The following is a 15,877-nucleotide window of genomic DNA, read 5'->3' as shown; positions in this document are numbered from 1 at the left end:
TACTCTCCCTATTGTCATTTGGCAGAGGCTTCACGGCCACCACCATGTCTACTCTCCCTCAGCCTTCAACTGCAGCAAACTCTACAACCCTCGAGGGCCAGCTCACTGCAGAAGGTTCAGTAAGAGCAGCAACGCATCTCTTACATGTCAAGTTGTTTGACTGTTAAAAGTTTCATAGCATACCTTATAAAGAGCTACTGTATCTCAGAGTTAAAAAAATAAATAAATTAACAATGAGGATTGTACTGTGTGTGCTTCCCTGCTATAGTCAAGGAGGGGGAAAACTGGAGTGCGGGACAATCAATGTTATGCAAGTCAATGAGAGCCGGCTAGACAAGAGTACACATTAATTGGGCCATGAATAAAGGCATAAAGGACATATTCCATTCCATTCGTTTTTGTCCTTTTCTTCTTTGCATAGCACCGACTATCGTGTATGCCTGAAATTTCAGTGCACAAATAATACTAAGTGTGTGCATTCAGGGGCAAAACTGATGAGACTTAAAAACGCACTCTGATCTGCTGTTTGATTGCTGGCCTGATTTTTTGGGTTCGTCACGACTGTCACCTTCTGCTCCTCGAGTCATACAGTACAGTATCAGTGATGGTAGATAGATAGATAGATAGATAGATAGATAGATAGATAGATAGATAGATAGATAGATAGATAGATAGATAGATAGTCTGTTGTTGTCGGCACTTTGGAATATTTTTCAACACTACAACAAGCGATTACACCGTTTTAAAGTTGATTTTCATGACAAGCAACTCAGCGGTCGGTGCACTGGCTGTTCAAAGCAAGGTAACTTTAAACATAGGCAGTCTAGCCTGAAAGACGGCCGTAAATTGTCGGCATTCAACTTAAGTGGAGAGTGAAGGCAAGCACTACAATTTCACCTGCAAACCACCAACAGTGTAAAAAACCAACTCGGTGTAGAAAAAAACAACCATCACGGTCCATTTTTACACTGTCAGGTTTGAATTATTACCAAATGATATTACAGTGTATGCTGCCAGCTTGCATGATCACATTCCTGGGAGAAGGAACCTTCAATTGTTTAAGAAGAATAGATGATGTTGTGGAACTACAAAATAAATAATGAGAACTGAACAAAAGAACGACTTCGGGTTTGTTTGCCCTGCTATGTTGCAGACTGTGTGCGTGCGTGCCACCCCCCACATTCCACCGCCCTACCCCATTCAAACCTCAGCCTACTTCAACACCGACGACATTAACTCTATTGTCGCCTCCAACAGTCCAGAGATTGAAATAATCTCTGGGCTAATTAGTGTCTATTTGGGGGTCCTTGACATGAAACCACTGAGCCACAAGAACCACTGAGCTACGGTACAGCAGACTGGCTGTATGTATGGGAGCGTGTGTGTTACCGTCTCGGTGGAAGTGAGAGGAGGATAAAAGTAACATGTTTGAACATGAACTCATGACGGTGGAAATGGCAGCGATAAGGGTCCCCAAAAAAGTTTGAGAGAAGCTTTTCTAATATTCATGGGATATGATAGCCAACACATGAACTCTGTCTCTCGCCAGTGCGTACCATGTTATTCATACGGTGAGCTGGTATAAGGGTTTGTAGCGCGTACGGGAGCTTGTGTTTTAGGCCAAGTAAAGAAATGCCAAGAGACAACCCAACTCAGGCATTCAACAAATAAATCTGTTTGTTTCCTTTGGTGTTCCTATAGTGCGCATGGGAATTCCTCTCTCATTTTGGAACTCCGTGTTGTTGTGATGGCCTAGGGCAGTCCGACTGTTGTCTGTGAACACAAACAACAACTCTCTCCCAAAGCCACTAAACCAGAGCAGTATAACTCATAAACATGCGATAGAATCATCATGCAAAATGTGGAGCTACTCCGTGGAGGATAGCCTGGGAGGGATGCCAGCGGTGACTGTGGGAGCGGGTGGGTGGGCGGGAAGAGAGCGCTAGACACGGTTACCATTTCTGGATCTGTTCTCGTTCGTGAGTCTAAAAAGCTAAAACAAACATTGTGTGAGGTTCCAATCGATTCTTCCATGTACCGTGCTGTTGTTAAGAGTGCCTCCAGAATTGAACTGAACAATTTAATTGAACAAAATATTAAAAAAATCAGACCTGTCTGAAGTGAGTGGTGCTATACTGGACTTGTGCTGTACAAGCCCTCATCCCTGGGTGTATGTGTGTGTGCCATAATACAACACAGTGATTGAACCAACAAAAGGAAACGAACGGCATTGGCCCAGGCCGTAGCGTAACGGTCTGGGCACCGGACTGGTGATCCAGTCGCGGTGTGCCACGGGTTCGACTCCCGGACCCGACACGGCCTTTACCGCATGTCATCCCCCCATCTCTCTCCCGTTTCCTGTCAGCCTACTTTCTATCCCTTAAAAAATCAATAAAGGCGTAAGCCACAAAAAAAAATATCTTAAAAAAAAAAAAGGAAACGAACGGGGGAAAAAAGGCGGCGGGGGGGGGGGGGGGGGGGGGGATAAAAAAGCAGGAAAATATTAAGGGCAGTTAAGGTCTTTTTTTATTTGTTAATTTGAGGTGCATTAAATCAAGCCCTTAACAGTAATTGAACTGACAGCGGAGCTATTCCTTTCCCATGGTTGCCCTTACTCTGTTATCTTAACCTTCCATATTAAACTCATAGATAGCAGACACATGCGATTGCATGATTACAGTATATGGGCACATTTCGTAATAGACTCAACCAGTCAATCCGGTACACTTCCCCTTGAAATTCGCACTCCCTTTCTGTGGAAGATCTTGTCATCCGACTTCCCAGTAACTGACAACATTGATGTCATCATACATCATACATCACCAGGTCATCATCATCATCATCTTTATTTATACTCGGAAATAAAGTTGAGGGCAAGACCTAATTTTCAATGTAGCCGAGGTTACAATACACAAAATACAGTAAAAAACAAAGGATAAATTACAAAGGAACTGAATGCAGAACAACCAGTCAGTAAAATAAATCAATTGAAGCAGGAGCAATCGCGGTGAAAAATGTTCTGGATCATTTAGTGAACTAGTTTGTTTCCCAACTAGTGAATGATCGATAAGAAACATAATAATTGCACTTGCAATACCTTCACGGACCACCAGTGGTCCACGGACCACCAGTTGAAAACCTCTGGTCTAAAGCACTTATTTCAATTTTAAAAGGGCTGTAGCTCAGCTAGCTATTATATGAAGATATTTCACCTAATAATGACATGCACCAGGTGCCCCCATTTCATTCCACACGGGGATCAAACCGGGAACTTCACATTCCAAAGCAGCCACGCTATAACTCCTAAGCCACTGTCACCCCATCAGCTCAATGGCCTTGTGGTTAGAGTGTCCGCCCTGAGACTGGGAGGTCGGGGTTCAATCCCCGGCCGGGTTATACCAAAGACTGTAAAAATGGGACCCAATGCCTCTCTGCTTGACACTCAGCATCAAGGGTTGGATTGGGGGCAAGTCCCTGCGACATACTAGCGTCATGTCCAGGGGGTGTACTTGTACATCAAGCAGTCTCACGCCACAGAAACAGGAGATAAGGCTCCTGCCCTATGGGCCTCATGGCTCGGCAAGGCTACTTACTTGCTGTCACCCCATTGACCACTTAATTAAACCCTATATATATATATATACAGTATACTTTGTCGACCAGGGCTCCGCTCATTTTTCCCTCTACACCACACAGCGACGTAGAGTCTGTGGGGGCCACGGGGCCATGGCCCCCATGAAGAATCCTAGGGCCCCTTTCGGCCCCCATGAAGATTTTCGTGGACATTTTACATTTACATTACATATTTTCTGGGAATTCCGAACATTTTGGACCTCTCCGCCGGCAATCTGAGAATCCCATCGTCAAATATTCGGGAAAACAGCGCCTCCCCTGTTGTTCCTCAGGCAACAGTCTGTCTTGAGAGACACCGGCCGTCCAAGAGGTGTTAAAAAGTGCTAATCGGGTTTCTTTTGTAGTTGTTCTTGAGGCGTGACATAAAGGGCGCGTTCGGAAATACCACACCGGAGCACACTCGCCTATTAGTTTGCATTGCACAGTGGGCTCAGTGCGCTATTTCCGAACGCGCCCATAACACTGATCAAGAATTCACCAAAGACTAGTGAGACTACACACTGACTCGAGAAAAGACCCATATCGTCCAAAATAGGCTGATCAGTCGCTGTCTGTGTATAGGCTAATTCATTGGTAAAAGTATGCTAAAGAACTCATTTTTAGACCATTTGGGCAACTCTGTAGCCTACCGAAAGGTAAAACGCACCCGCCGCCAGCTATGATCTCTCTCTCTCTCTCTCTCTCCGTATCTCTCTATATCTCCCTCTCTCTCTCATAATAAAAATAATATAGTCCTGAAAGTCCTCACCTTGGCTTGGACATTGGCCTATAGAAGCTGCTTTAAAAGTACCAGTGAAAACAACTTATTTTTTTCCGCGCTGCGGCGGGGGGGGGGGTGGTGCGGGGAGGCGGGGCTGCGGGGGACGGGCCTCCATGAGGATTGATCAAACTCTTCGGCTCTGACACCACATATAGAAGGACCCAGAAATAGCCAATCTACAAGCTCAATTGTGAGCGTGTACATACAGTAGATCAGCATTTATATTGTGAACTTGTAGATCGCAGAATAGGTACGCTGGGTTTATGCGTTTAAAGTGGAATTAATGATGAAAAGATCTGGGAACCTCAGCCACCGTTCCACCTACACGCTACAGTATGCAGAGTGCATGTAGACAGCATTTATGTGGAGTAGAGGGAACTGTGGAGTGTGTGTTTACGTACCGACGGGCAGCAGCATCTTTATTAAACCGTGCAGGCAGACAAAAACAACACGACAACATAATTAAAGTCAATACAAGAGGGGCGTACTTGTGTGGATTATTGTCTCCACAAGTGTCCTCAGAGAAGCACTGGATGACATAATCCAGTTAAAAGCGTGTGGAATGAAATGGGGGCACCTGGTGGCTCAGTTAGTTAGTGTTCACAGACACCATAATATAATGGAAGTCAACTCAAAGCTGCCGGTGCATGTCATTATTAGGTGAAATATCTTCATAAAATAGCTAGCTGAGCTACAGCCCTTTTAAAATAGAAACAATTGCTTTAGACTGACCCTGATTAAAAACATCTCTACAGGAGTATAACCCTGGAATCATTCTTTTGTCAAACAATAATAATAATAATAATAATAATAAAACTGTATTTGTATAGCACCTTTCATGACATGAAATGCAGCTCAAAGTGCTTTACAGAACAATGGAGAATAAAAGAAAAGCAAGGCAACGACAAAAAACAAGCAGTAATGCAATACAGTGAGGACATGAATAACAAAAAAATAAAAAATAAAAATAACAAAAAAATAAATAAAAGATCAATTAAAAGCTGAGCTTTAAAAATGTCTACAGAGGCTGCCTGACGAAGGTACAGTGGGAGCTTGTTCCATGCCGACGGCCCGTAGAAGCAAAAAGCTGCTTCCTCGTATTTTTTAGTTGCCATTTTTTTAGGCAAAGCGAGCAGGCCAGCAGTGGAAGACCTTAGGGGCGGTTTGGGACATATTTAGGCAGGCAGTCATGTAGGTAGGAAGGTGCGAGACCATTGAGAGCTTTATAGACAAGTAAAATAATTTTAAAATCAATCCTAAAAACAACCGGAAGCCAGTGCAGTGATGCCAAAACTGGAGTAATATGTTCTCTCATCTTAGTTCTAGTTAAAACTCTGGCTGCTGCATTTTGGACAAGTTGTAATCTGTCAGTTGTTTTCTTAGGCAGTCCTGAAAAAAGTGCATTGCAGTAATCAAGCCGAGAAAAAACAAAGGCGTGGATTAGCGTTTTTGCATCATCCAAGGACACATAGGCTCTTATTCGTGCAATATTTCTAAGGTGAAAAAAGGCAATCTTGGTAACATGATTAATGTGTGAATTAAAATTCAATTTAGAATCAATAATAACCCCCAGGTTCTTTACTGTACTGTTACTTTCTACAGTCAGGTTGCCAAGTCTGCTTAATATTGATTCTTTCTGTTCACTAGAACCGATTATGAGAACTTCTGTCTTATCCTCATTTAGCTTGAGAAAGTTCTCACTCATCCAACATTTGATGCTAGACAGACAGGTAACCAGCGGGTCTAAAGCACAGGGATCATCTGGAGCCACAGAAAGATATAGTTGGGTATCATCAGCATAGAAAGGAAAATTGACTCCGTGATTGGCAATGAGTTCACCCAATGGCAGTATGTACAAGGAGAAAAGCAGAGGGCCAAGAATCGAGCCCTGTGGAATACCAGAATTGATGTCGAGTCAAACTCGGCTAGATTGACAAAGTAACTTCTATTTGATAGGTAGGAGGAAAACCAGGACAGGGCCGTACCAGACAGGCCTATCCAGTGCTCCAGACGCTGTATTAAAATTGAATGATCAATCGTGTCAAATGCAGCCGTTAGATCTAGAAGTAAGAGAACGGATACATGTTTCTTGTCAGCAGACACCCTAAGATCATTCATTACTTTTACAAGTGCTGTTTCTGTACTGTGACCTTTCCTAAAGCCAGATTGGAATTTGTTGTGCACAATGACACGAGTGAATCATTAACTGCCAGGTGAAACAAGCAGTGTCTCCGTTGTGCATCAGTCCCCCCTTTTTCCCTTTTTTGTTCGGTGTATGTATCTCTGTCACAACCTTGCGGCCGTTGTTTTCGTTAGTTTCCCGACGCTGTTTTGTTGGTTCAATCACTGTGTTGTGTTCTGGCTTCCCTGTATAGTTCCAGACAGTTAGCTGCTATGTTGTCAGTCGCTCTGTGCTGCGGCGTATAGGAGCAGGCAGCCAGTGCATGAGACAGGACAAAATTGAGAGATCCCGCACACACCGTCTCCAGGTATCCCTGAAACACCTGATGAAGGTCAGTTGGACCGAAACTTTGTCGCCTATTCGCAATAAAACACGTTTTTTGCTGCAAGTGAAGATAGTCTGCAGGATCTCAATTTATATGGGAACATCTGTCAAAAATAGCAGATCCACAAGTTCTACAGTATCTGCTATTTACTCAGGAGTGGAGGAAAGAGCAGAGAGTGCAGTTTCAATGAAGGCACTTACATTCAGTGTTTTTCAGCAGGGGATGGAGCAGGCTCCTGGGTGTTCCGTGGTGAAGACTCAACCTGAAACACAAAACATTCAAATTATAACCGGATAATTGAACCACTGGTGGAACAGCTGCCATTCATTTGATTATCTGCCTGTCATTTAATCCGCTGGTAATTGTGGAATTGTGTTGGATTGTGGTAATTGTGGAATCAAAAAATAATATAATTCTCATCAGATCTATAATTAAGCAATATTACACGAGAGGGTGTGGGTTAACGTGATTATTGCCACGACAGTGATGCGGTCAGGAACGAGATGAAGTAGAGTTCCGCAAGCATCACTGAACTAAGACCAAATATACTGACACTTTCGTCAACGTCAACAAATGTAAACTAGACTAAAATGTTAAGGGACTAGTGGACAAGAGATCCAGTATAAGTCATTTTTCAATTGGTTGCATGCTGAAAATAGCAGATCTACAAGCTCACAACGCGTCGCGCTGAGGTTAGTTGACTAAAACTTTTTTCATTCCAAAGACTGTGACTAAACTAAAATGGAAATTTGCTGCCAAAAACAACACTGTTTGGTTCCATTTGTACACGCTCAGAGTTAAATTAACACTGATGATTTCACTGTGTGTGTGGGTTTGCGCTAATCACCTTCTGGCCTCAGCCTTGCCAGCAAAAAGCTCCAGGACGGTGAAGCCGCACCCCAGGTGCTGCTGGGAGCCGTCTGGCCCGAGTGACGTCGCCACCAGCTCCAGGACAGCCACAATGCTGGCCAGACGCAGGCTCGTATGGAAGTACAGCACCTACAAACCACAAAGTGACACACACACACACACACACACACTCAATGTTGAATGTTGAATCAACATTGAATGTTGAATGAGCGATGAATGTTGCTCATCTATTATTAAATATATTATCCTTTGAAAATGTTTGAATCAGGATGTCTTCCTGTGGGATTTCTAAATATTTAACCAATGAAAAGTATTAACAAGACTAAACTAAACATGACTAATATAAATAATAACTACATTGGATGCGCTTATAGGTTATGTTTTCCATTTCTTGAAATGGAATGCCAGACAGTGGACTTGTGCTTAGACTCCTTAGAGTGTCTGCCCTGAAACTGGGAGGTCGGGGGTTCGATTCCCGGCCGGGCCATCCCACACCAATGCCTCCCTGCTTGGCACTCAGCATCAATGGGTTGGATTGGGGGTCAAATCAACTAATGATTCCCGAGCGCAGCGCACACTGTGGCTCACCGCTCCAAGAGATGGGTCAAATCCGGAGAACAAATTTCACTGTGCTAACGTGTGTTACCACAGTGAAAGGGGAGGACATGCAGGGGAGGACATCCAGCAGCTCATGATGGTCTTAACAGCAGCAATGAATAAATACAAACTCTGGTTTGATAGAAATAAATTATCCTTAAATCTAAGTAAACAACAACAAAATGTATGGTATTCGGAAACCGCCAGATACAAACGGATATCCAGTTGATTATAGATAATAATAAAATAGAAAGAGTATATGAAAACAAATTATTGCGATTGATCCTAGACCATAGGCTCTGCTGGAAACCACATAACATATGTGGGGAACAAGATGGCAAAGAGCATCTCGGTCATAAATAGGACAAAACACCTACTCAACCCCAGCTCATTGCACACGTTGTACTGCACAATGATCCTACCCTACCTGAACTACTGCTCTGAGGTATGGGGAAACGCCTACCAATCAACTATAAATCCACTGATTATACTACAAAAGAGAGCACTAAGAGTAATAAACAATGTAGGATACCGGGACCACACACACCCACTGTTTTTACAATCACACCTTCTGAAGTTCACAGATATGGTCAATATTAAAATTCTACAAATCATGTACAAAGCAAGATATAACCAATTACAGGCAAATGTACAAGACAAATTTCTGGATAAGGAAGGGGGATACAACCTTAGAGGACCGCTGAACTTCAAAAAACCTGTGATTTACGGAGTCACTCTGTGGAATGAGCTGGAGGATGAACTAAAGCACAGTGGAAACATAAACCAATTCAAAACTAGAGTTAAAAAAACTATTTTTGATAAATACACAAGTGAAGAGCACTAATGGCATTACAAAAGGGGAACTATGACGTACTGTACTATATAATTATATATTTGTATATTTGATACATTGTGAAATATAGTAAACCATATATTATACCATTATTATTATTATTGTTATTATCATTATTATTGTTATCTACAATTGTTATTAGTATATATATATATATATATATATATATATATATATATATATATATATATATATATATACATACATACATACATACCGGTATATATATATGAATATATCTTCAATGTGTTTAAAATAGACACCACGTTTGTCAAAAAATTCAAAAGTTCACTCGTTTTCACATAGCCATAGGGTTCCAGAGTAATCCAGACACACCCAATCATAATGATAAACATTACAACGCGTTTGTAATGGTCCAAAAACATGACAGACACAAAGTTTGCATGTGTAGCTCATCTGGTTTTACAGCCAAAACTGTTTTATTTAGCAGCCATTGAGGTCGCGATGGCGACCCCAAAGGTCGCCAGCTTTACATTAATGTCAGATGCTGTGACACTTTGTGATACTTGAATAAATGTTTCATACCTTATGTTGTAATAATTCTGACCTTTATTGCATTTATCTTTAGTGTTGTCCATTTTTTGCATTATTCAATTTGGGGAGCATACTTTGGTCCGACATATCATTGGTTCTAAGGAGCATTGGTCCGACTCGGGATAGGGTTGGGGGTTAGGTTTAGGTGTGCTGCCCCGTGCTCGCGGTTATGGTTAGGGTGAGGGTTTGGGGTAGGTAGTCGATCGGACCAATGGTATGTCGGACCGAAGTGTAGTAACCATTCAATTTAGGGGGGTGTGGTAACAATTTGATAGATTTGTAGCCTTTGTGGGCAGAGGTGCGCTGCTTTTCTTTTCTACCTTTCATTACACAGTAGGTTGTGACAATTTTTATGTATGAAATATAAGCTTTTGGCAAAATTGACTATGTGTATGCTATGTGCCAATCACTTAAGTTGAAGCATTTTCTTTAACAAATTTGCTACATTTCATGATCTAGATTCACATATGAGTAAACTAAGGCACCAGTACTTGTTTCAGATGTTAGGTATATATGTATTTATGACATTTGAGAAAGATTGTGTTGCCAAAATCAATATAACACATTTTACAAGCAAAAACAGCAGCACAAGATGTTTTTTTTTGGTTATATACATTTCTGACTTGCGACAAATACCGAAGGATATTATGAGTAGAACTTTTAACCCAAAGTCCAGAAGGGTATTATCTACAGTATGAAAAAATCACACCCGTGTGAACTGAGTGGTGCAACTCCCGTCTATTGGTTTTCTGTATCGTTCCAATTCCTTCTCTGTATCGTTCCAATTCCTTCTCTGTATCGTTCCAATTTCTTCTCTGTATCGTTCCAATTCCTTCTCTGTATCGTTCCAATTCCTTCTCTGTATCGTTCCAATTCCTTCTCTGTATCGTTCCAATTTCTTCTCTGTATCGTTCCAATTTCTTCTCTGTATCGTTCCAATTTCTTCTCTGTATCGTTCCAATTTCTTCTCTGTATCGTTCCAATCGTTCCAATTTCACTCATGAGCACGTAGGAGTGGTTGCACCACCGCGTTCATGCACGGCACTACACACACCAATTCCTTCTCTGTGTCGTTCCAATTTCATGCATGCGCACACCACTCGTGCTCATGACTACACACAGGTACACAGGTACACAGACATTGCTGGTTGTAGGAGTGGTTGCACCACTCAAAAATGCATTGAATGTGTAGTGCCCATGACGCAGGAACGAAACTAAACGAAAAGGGACCTCACACAATATGGCCTATGTATGTCTTCTGACATATCTGACCCGTTGTTTTCCATGTTCTATCCCTTTTCTATTCTTCTTCCCTTTCCTGAAAACTATACAGACAATGGGAGCTCGTATGCAAATAATTTCACCCACTTCGGTGACAGACAGTAACATTTGAAATTGAAGAAGGTGAAGTTGTACACGTCATGTATGTACAGTATGTATGTAATATGCATGTATGCATTGTAGGTATAGTGTGGTGCAACCACTCCATTGCGGAGATTAGCCTTGTATGTCTCAAAACACTGGCCTACAGTTAAATTATTGTCAACTAACTTATTTGTCAACTAAATAAATTAAGACAAATACTGACAATGCTACTGATTGGTTCATTCTTCATTGGCTTGCAGTTAGTTATTGCACACAGCCAAAATGCAATAATAATAATAGGCTGGTCAGGATGGGGAGAAAAAGTTGTCCTTTTAGAAAACATTCAGTTGACTCGCATGCATGCACGCACCCACGTGCACACACACACACACACACACACACAGACACACACACACACACACTCAAAGAACCGTTTACTACTGCCGTAAGTTTGCAGCGTTAGCATAGGAGCTAGCGTTGGCTAATGTAGCCTTGTACACACCTTCTGTCCCTCTCAGTGTGGATTTTATTTTTGTTAATGCAAGATGAAAACAGCAATGCTTATGGTTACAAGGTTAGTATTACTCCTAGACCTGGTCCTCTACTCCTCTCTCTCTTTACATGCAGTCTTTACTCCGTGTGTGTGGAACTGGGAGGGAGCCGAGGAGCAGGCAGAGAGAGCGCTGTGCTCTGTCTCCTCCTCTGTGTTACAGAGACACGCAGCTAAGCTATACATCTCCTTACAACCGTACTCTACCGGATTTTCAATGAGAGTAGAGTGGTTGTTGTACCTTTTTGCGCATTTATGACAAAATATAATAATCGGCCGTCTTCACTTGATTTCTGAACAAACCTGACCACTGAATCATGTTCCATTTTCTCCCGAAAACTGAATTTCAGCCCAGATTAGGGCCAATTCCGCAATATTCCGCGTTTTATTCCAATTCCGTTTTTATTGGTCATTTCCGCGATTCCGTCCGCGATTCCGTTAACACGGATTCCATATGGCTCTACCCTGGGTCCCTGGCTGGCTGGCTGGCTGGGTGGGTCATTTCAGCTGGCCTTTAATAGATTACGTTGTAAACAAGGAACAAACTACGCATGTCGACTCATCTGATTGGCTGTGTGCTTGACAGCTATAAGGAGTGCCTTTAAATAAAATCACACTTGTGTGAAGTGAGCGGTGACTGTTCTCATAATGATGAGGTCTGATGATGATGATGATGATGTCACAGGGGTAATAAATATACGCACAAATCCACACAGATCACACGGCTCTCCGGATCCATAATAGTACGGTGAGGCTCAGATGTGGATCTTGGACTTTATGTGGCCAGCCTCTGTGAAGTCAGTCATCTACTTTATTACGTATCTATATCGTATGACTCCAACCTTGGGCAAGGTTTCGGCCCGATCAGAGCCCCATTATACATTTTAAGTTAAATATTTTCAAAAAGGACGGCTGTGTTCAATCACTCTGAATGAGACTGGTTTCAAAGAGGAAGTAATTGGCTGTCCACTCGTAAAAGGAAAGAGTTGAGGATGTCAGTGGCGGCGGTGTTGCTCAGAGGAGCAGTCAGGCGTGCTGGGAACAGGCCCCTGCATGGCGCAGAGCGTCTGAGCACAGCGAGCTACGGTGTCGGTTTCCCCAGGCATCATCGCACCTCTGCCGACGAGAGGAGTTTCTCCTCTTCGTGCACAGAGCCAGATCACTCCAAAATCCTCATCACTGGGGGACTCGGTCAGTTGGGGCTGGGGCTCGCAAAGCTGCTGAGGAGACGATACGGAAAGAATAGTGTGATTCTGTCCGATATCCGGAAGCCCACGACAAATGACGTGTACCACAACGGCCCATTCGTCTACTGTGACATTCTGGACCTCAACAACCTGAGGGAGATCATAGTAAACAACAGCATCAGCTCGCTGGTCCACTACTCGGCCATCCTGTCTGCCGTCGGAGAGAGCAACGTCTCGCTGGCCAGAGAGGTCAACATCACAGGCCTCCATAACATACTAGACGTATCCGTCGAGCATGGCCTGCGCGTGTTTGTGCCGAGCACCATCGGTGCCTTCGGGCCCTCGTCGCCCAGGGACCCCGCCCCGGACGTGTGCGCGCAGAGGCCTCGCACCATCTACGGCGTCTCCAAAGTCCACGCCGAGCTGATGGGCGAGTACTACCACCACCGGCACGGACTGGACTTCCGCTGCCTCAGGTACCCGGGCATCATTTCCGCAGATTCCCAGCCCGGAGGAGGCACCACCGACTACGCCGTCCAGATCTTCCACGCGGCCGCCGAGACGGGTCGCTTTGAATGTAACCTGCGCAGCGACACCCGTCTCCCGATGATGTACATAGACGACTGTCTCAGAGCCACCCTGGAGGTGATGGAGGCTCCGGCGGACGCGCTGAGCAGGCGCACGTACAACATACACGCCATGAGCTTCACGCCCCACCAGCTTGCCCAGGAGATGCAGAAACGGCTGCCCGGCCTCAGGGTCACCTACGACGTGGACCCCATGCGGCAGGCCATAGCGGACAGCTGGCCGATGGCACTGGAGGACAGCGCAGCGCGAAGGGACTGGGCCTGGAAGCATGAGTACGATCTTCCGGAGTTGGTGCAAGTCATGTTGGCTCGCATCATCCCCGACAAGCGGCTGGCACAAGCCTACTGAGGCTGCTGCTGTAGCACAGTGACTCAATGATGATGTCAATAACCCCCAAAGTATATTAGGCCGTGTACCACCATCACATAATGTTTTGTGCCAGGGAGGACCCCCATAAGAGAACACATTTGGAATTCCTGGAAATGGCAGATATACGATATCATAACGTGTCGCATTGCAGCAAATTGTGAGCCTGTGGATGTTATGAAGGACTGAGGCCGATTCTAAAAACTCCTTCTAAATACTCAACTATGTTTTCTGGAAATGTCTCTTAAGACAGCAGCATCTGTCAGCACCACTGCCTGTTAGTTGTAGGAATAAACACAGAAGTACCCAATAGGAAGTGGATTAAGAAGCCATTTAGGAAGTATGAGGTCAGTCCGCTGTCCACCCAGGTTGGCAGAGGAAGTGTAGGCCTAGCGCCCAGGATTATATTAGATAATTGACACATGCGCAGCAGGGTTGCAAAATTGTGGGATAAAAATAATTAATACAAAAAAAACTGTGTTGTTAGTTGTAGGAATAAAGTACCCGAGAGGAAGTGGATTAAGAAGCCATTAACAGTTTGACTGTTTTTTACGATTATCCCGCATTTTAATCAACCCCCCTTCACTGCCGAGATTGTTGTATTACCTTTAGAGCATACGCTGAATTATTTGGGCTTTTAATCCGCGAAAATCCATAAAAAAAAGCTCCCGTGGTTTGTTATGATCTGTGTGTAGCATCCACCATCTTGGTGCACCCGGAAGACGCACACACGATTGGTTTCAATGAGGCGTTGCACCCAATGCATTTCCATTGGCCTCAATTTCCCAGAAGCCCTAGCAGCCCACAGCATGTGACGATTTCCGGTTTTGTCATCACAGCGAAGGCATCCAGTCTCATACTCCGCGACGAAGACGGATTTTCTTTTGATTCATTACATTACGGCGGATTAAACACATAAAACAAAAGGCGGGTATGTCCGATACGGCAGCGACATTAACCTGGAGTAATCCATTCCCGGCACGGAAACTGTTAAGTAGCCAAACAGAGTTCCCTTGAGGCAAAAACAAATAATTGTTTTATCGAACAGGGTTCCCAGATTGAGCTATCAACTATTTATTTTTATACAATAGGATAAAACAGTGAGACTCAGCACCTTTTTGAAAACAAACGCTATCTTACATGCCCAAAGTCCCCATCCTAAGCATACTGTACATGGGCAGTTTGATAGGTGAAAGACAAGTGATATAAAAGCAAGAGAAATGAAGGCAGGATTGATTCAGAGAGGTTACAAGGACCATGTTACTAGGACTAAAGTAATGTATTTAAAATAGGTATTGTGGTGTCAAAGCGAAATAAATATAGAGAACTAACTAGCTTGAAGTATAGACATTGCCCCGACATTATGATTCTAAGAGTTTTGGTGCCGTCACACGTGTATATAATGAGTTTATTAACTGCAGGTTGTCCTGCACATATCGTTATGTCCCTGTGGCTTTAAACATAGTAAATACTGTACATTAGGCCAAATTAAGTGTAATCTAAACTTGACAATAGCAGGACATAAAGTAGCTATAATAAATGAAAGCATGGATTAGTTTCCCTTAACTTCAAAGAGGATTAACAGATTCCGTCTTTGGTTTACAGCGGTAGATACTTTATTTGTCCTTGTGGAAATGCACTTCCCAGCAGAGAGGGGAAAAGAAACCAAAGGCTACCACCACCAGCCATAGTTCCAAGAGGCATCACATCGCATGAAATGTTATGCACAGAACTGAGATGGACTTATGAACTACTTATTCATAAGTCCTATACTTATGGGAACAAACAATCTCGAAGCCCTAGCCTGCAGCGAAGGTACTGCGTACCATGGCCCAGATGGTATGAATATGCGGTATTGGCTCATGTGTAAAGGGTGCGTTCTGTCCCTAGCAATAGCGTGTTTTCCATTCCCGAGTACACCGGGTCTCATACATTGAGGTCAATCTTGATGAACTGCAGGCCCCGTCTCAACTGTGCAGCGGTGTTAAGTGAAATTGAAATTTCACTTATGTGTTCGTATAGTACAGAAATAAAATGCTCTAAGGC

The 15,877-nt window shown here is 43.5% G+C and overlaps 2 protein-coding genes across 2 annotated transcripts in view; one reads left to right on the top strand and one right to left on the bottom strand.

Moving 5' to 3' along the window:
• nphp4 (nephronophthisis 4) overlaps positions 1-15,877 on the bottom strand; it is a 332,049-nt gene that overhangs the window by 281,212 nt on the left and 34,960 nt on the right. Inside the window, 2 exon segments of the mRNA XM_083769763.1 lie at positions 7,101-7,162; positions 7,748-7,899. Of these exon segments, the coding sequence (XP_083625889.1) occupies positions 7,101-7,162; positions 7,748-7,899 (214 nt within the window).
• LOC310861276 (L-threonine 3-dehydrogenase, mitochondrial-like) lies at positions 12,683-13,813 on the top strand (the record flags this gene model as incomplete). Its single annotated transcript, XM_083768674.1, has 1 exon — positions 12,683-13,813. The coding sequence occupies one exon, from the start codon at positions 12,683-12,685 to the stop codon at positions 13,811-13,813; it is 1,131 nt and encodes a 376-aa protein (XP_083624800.1).

Source organism: Protomyctophum parallelum (genome assembly GCF_964188405.1).
Source record: "Protomyctophum parallelum genome assembly, chromosome: 7".
NCBI lineage: Eukaryota > Metazoa > Chordata > Actinopteri > Myctophiformes > Myctophidae > Protomyctophum > Protomyctophum parallelum.
Note: the sequence above shows the minus strand (reverse complement) of the source record. Positions and strands in the feature narration are given on the sequence as shown.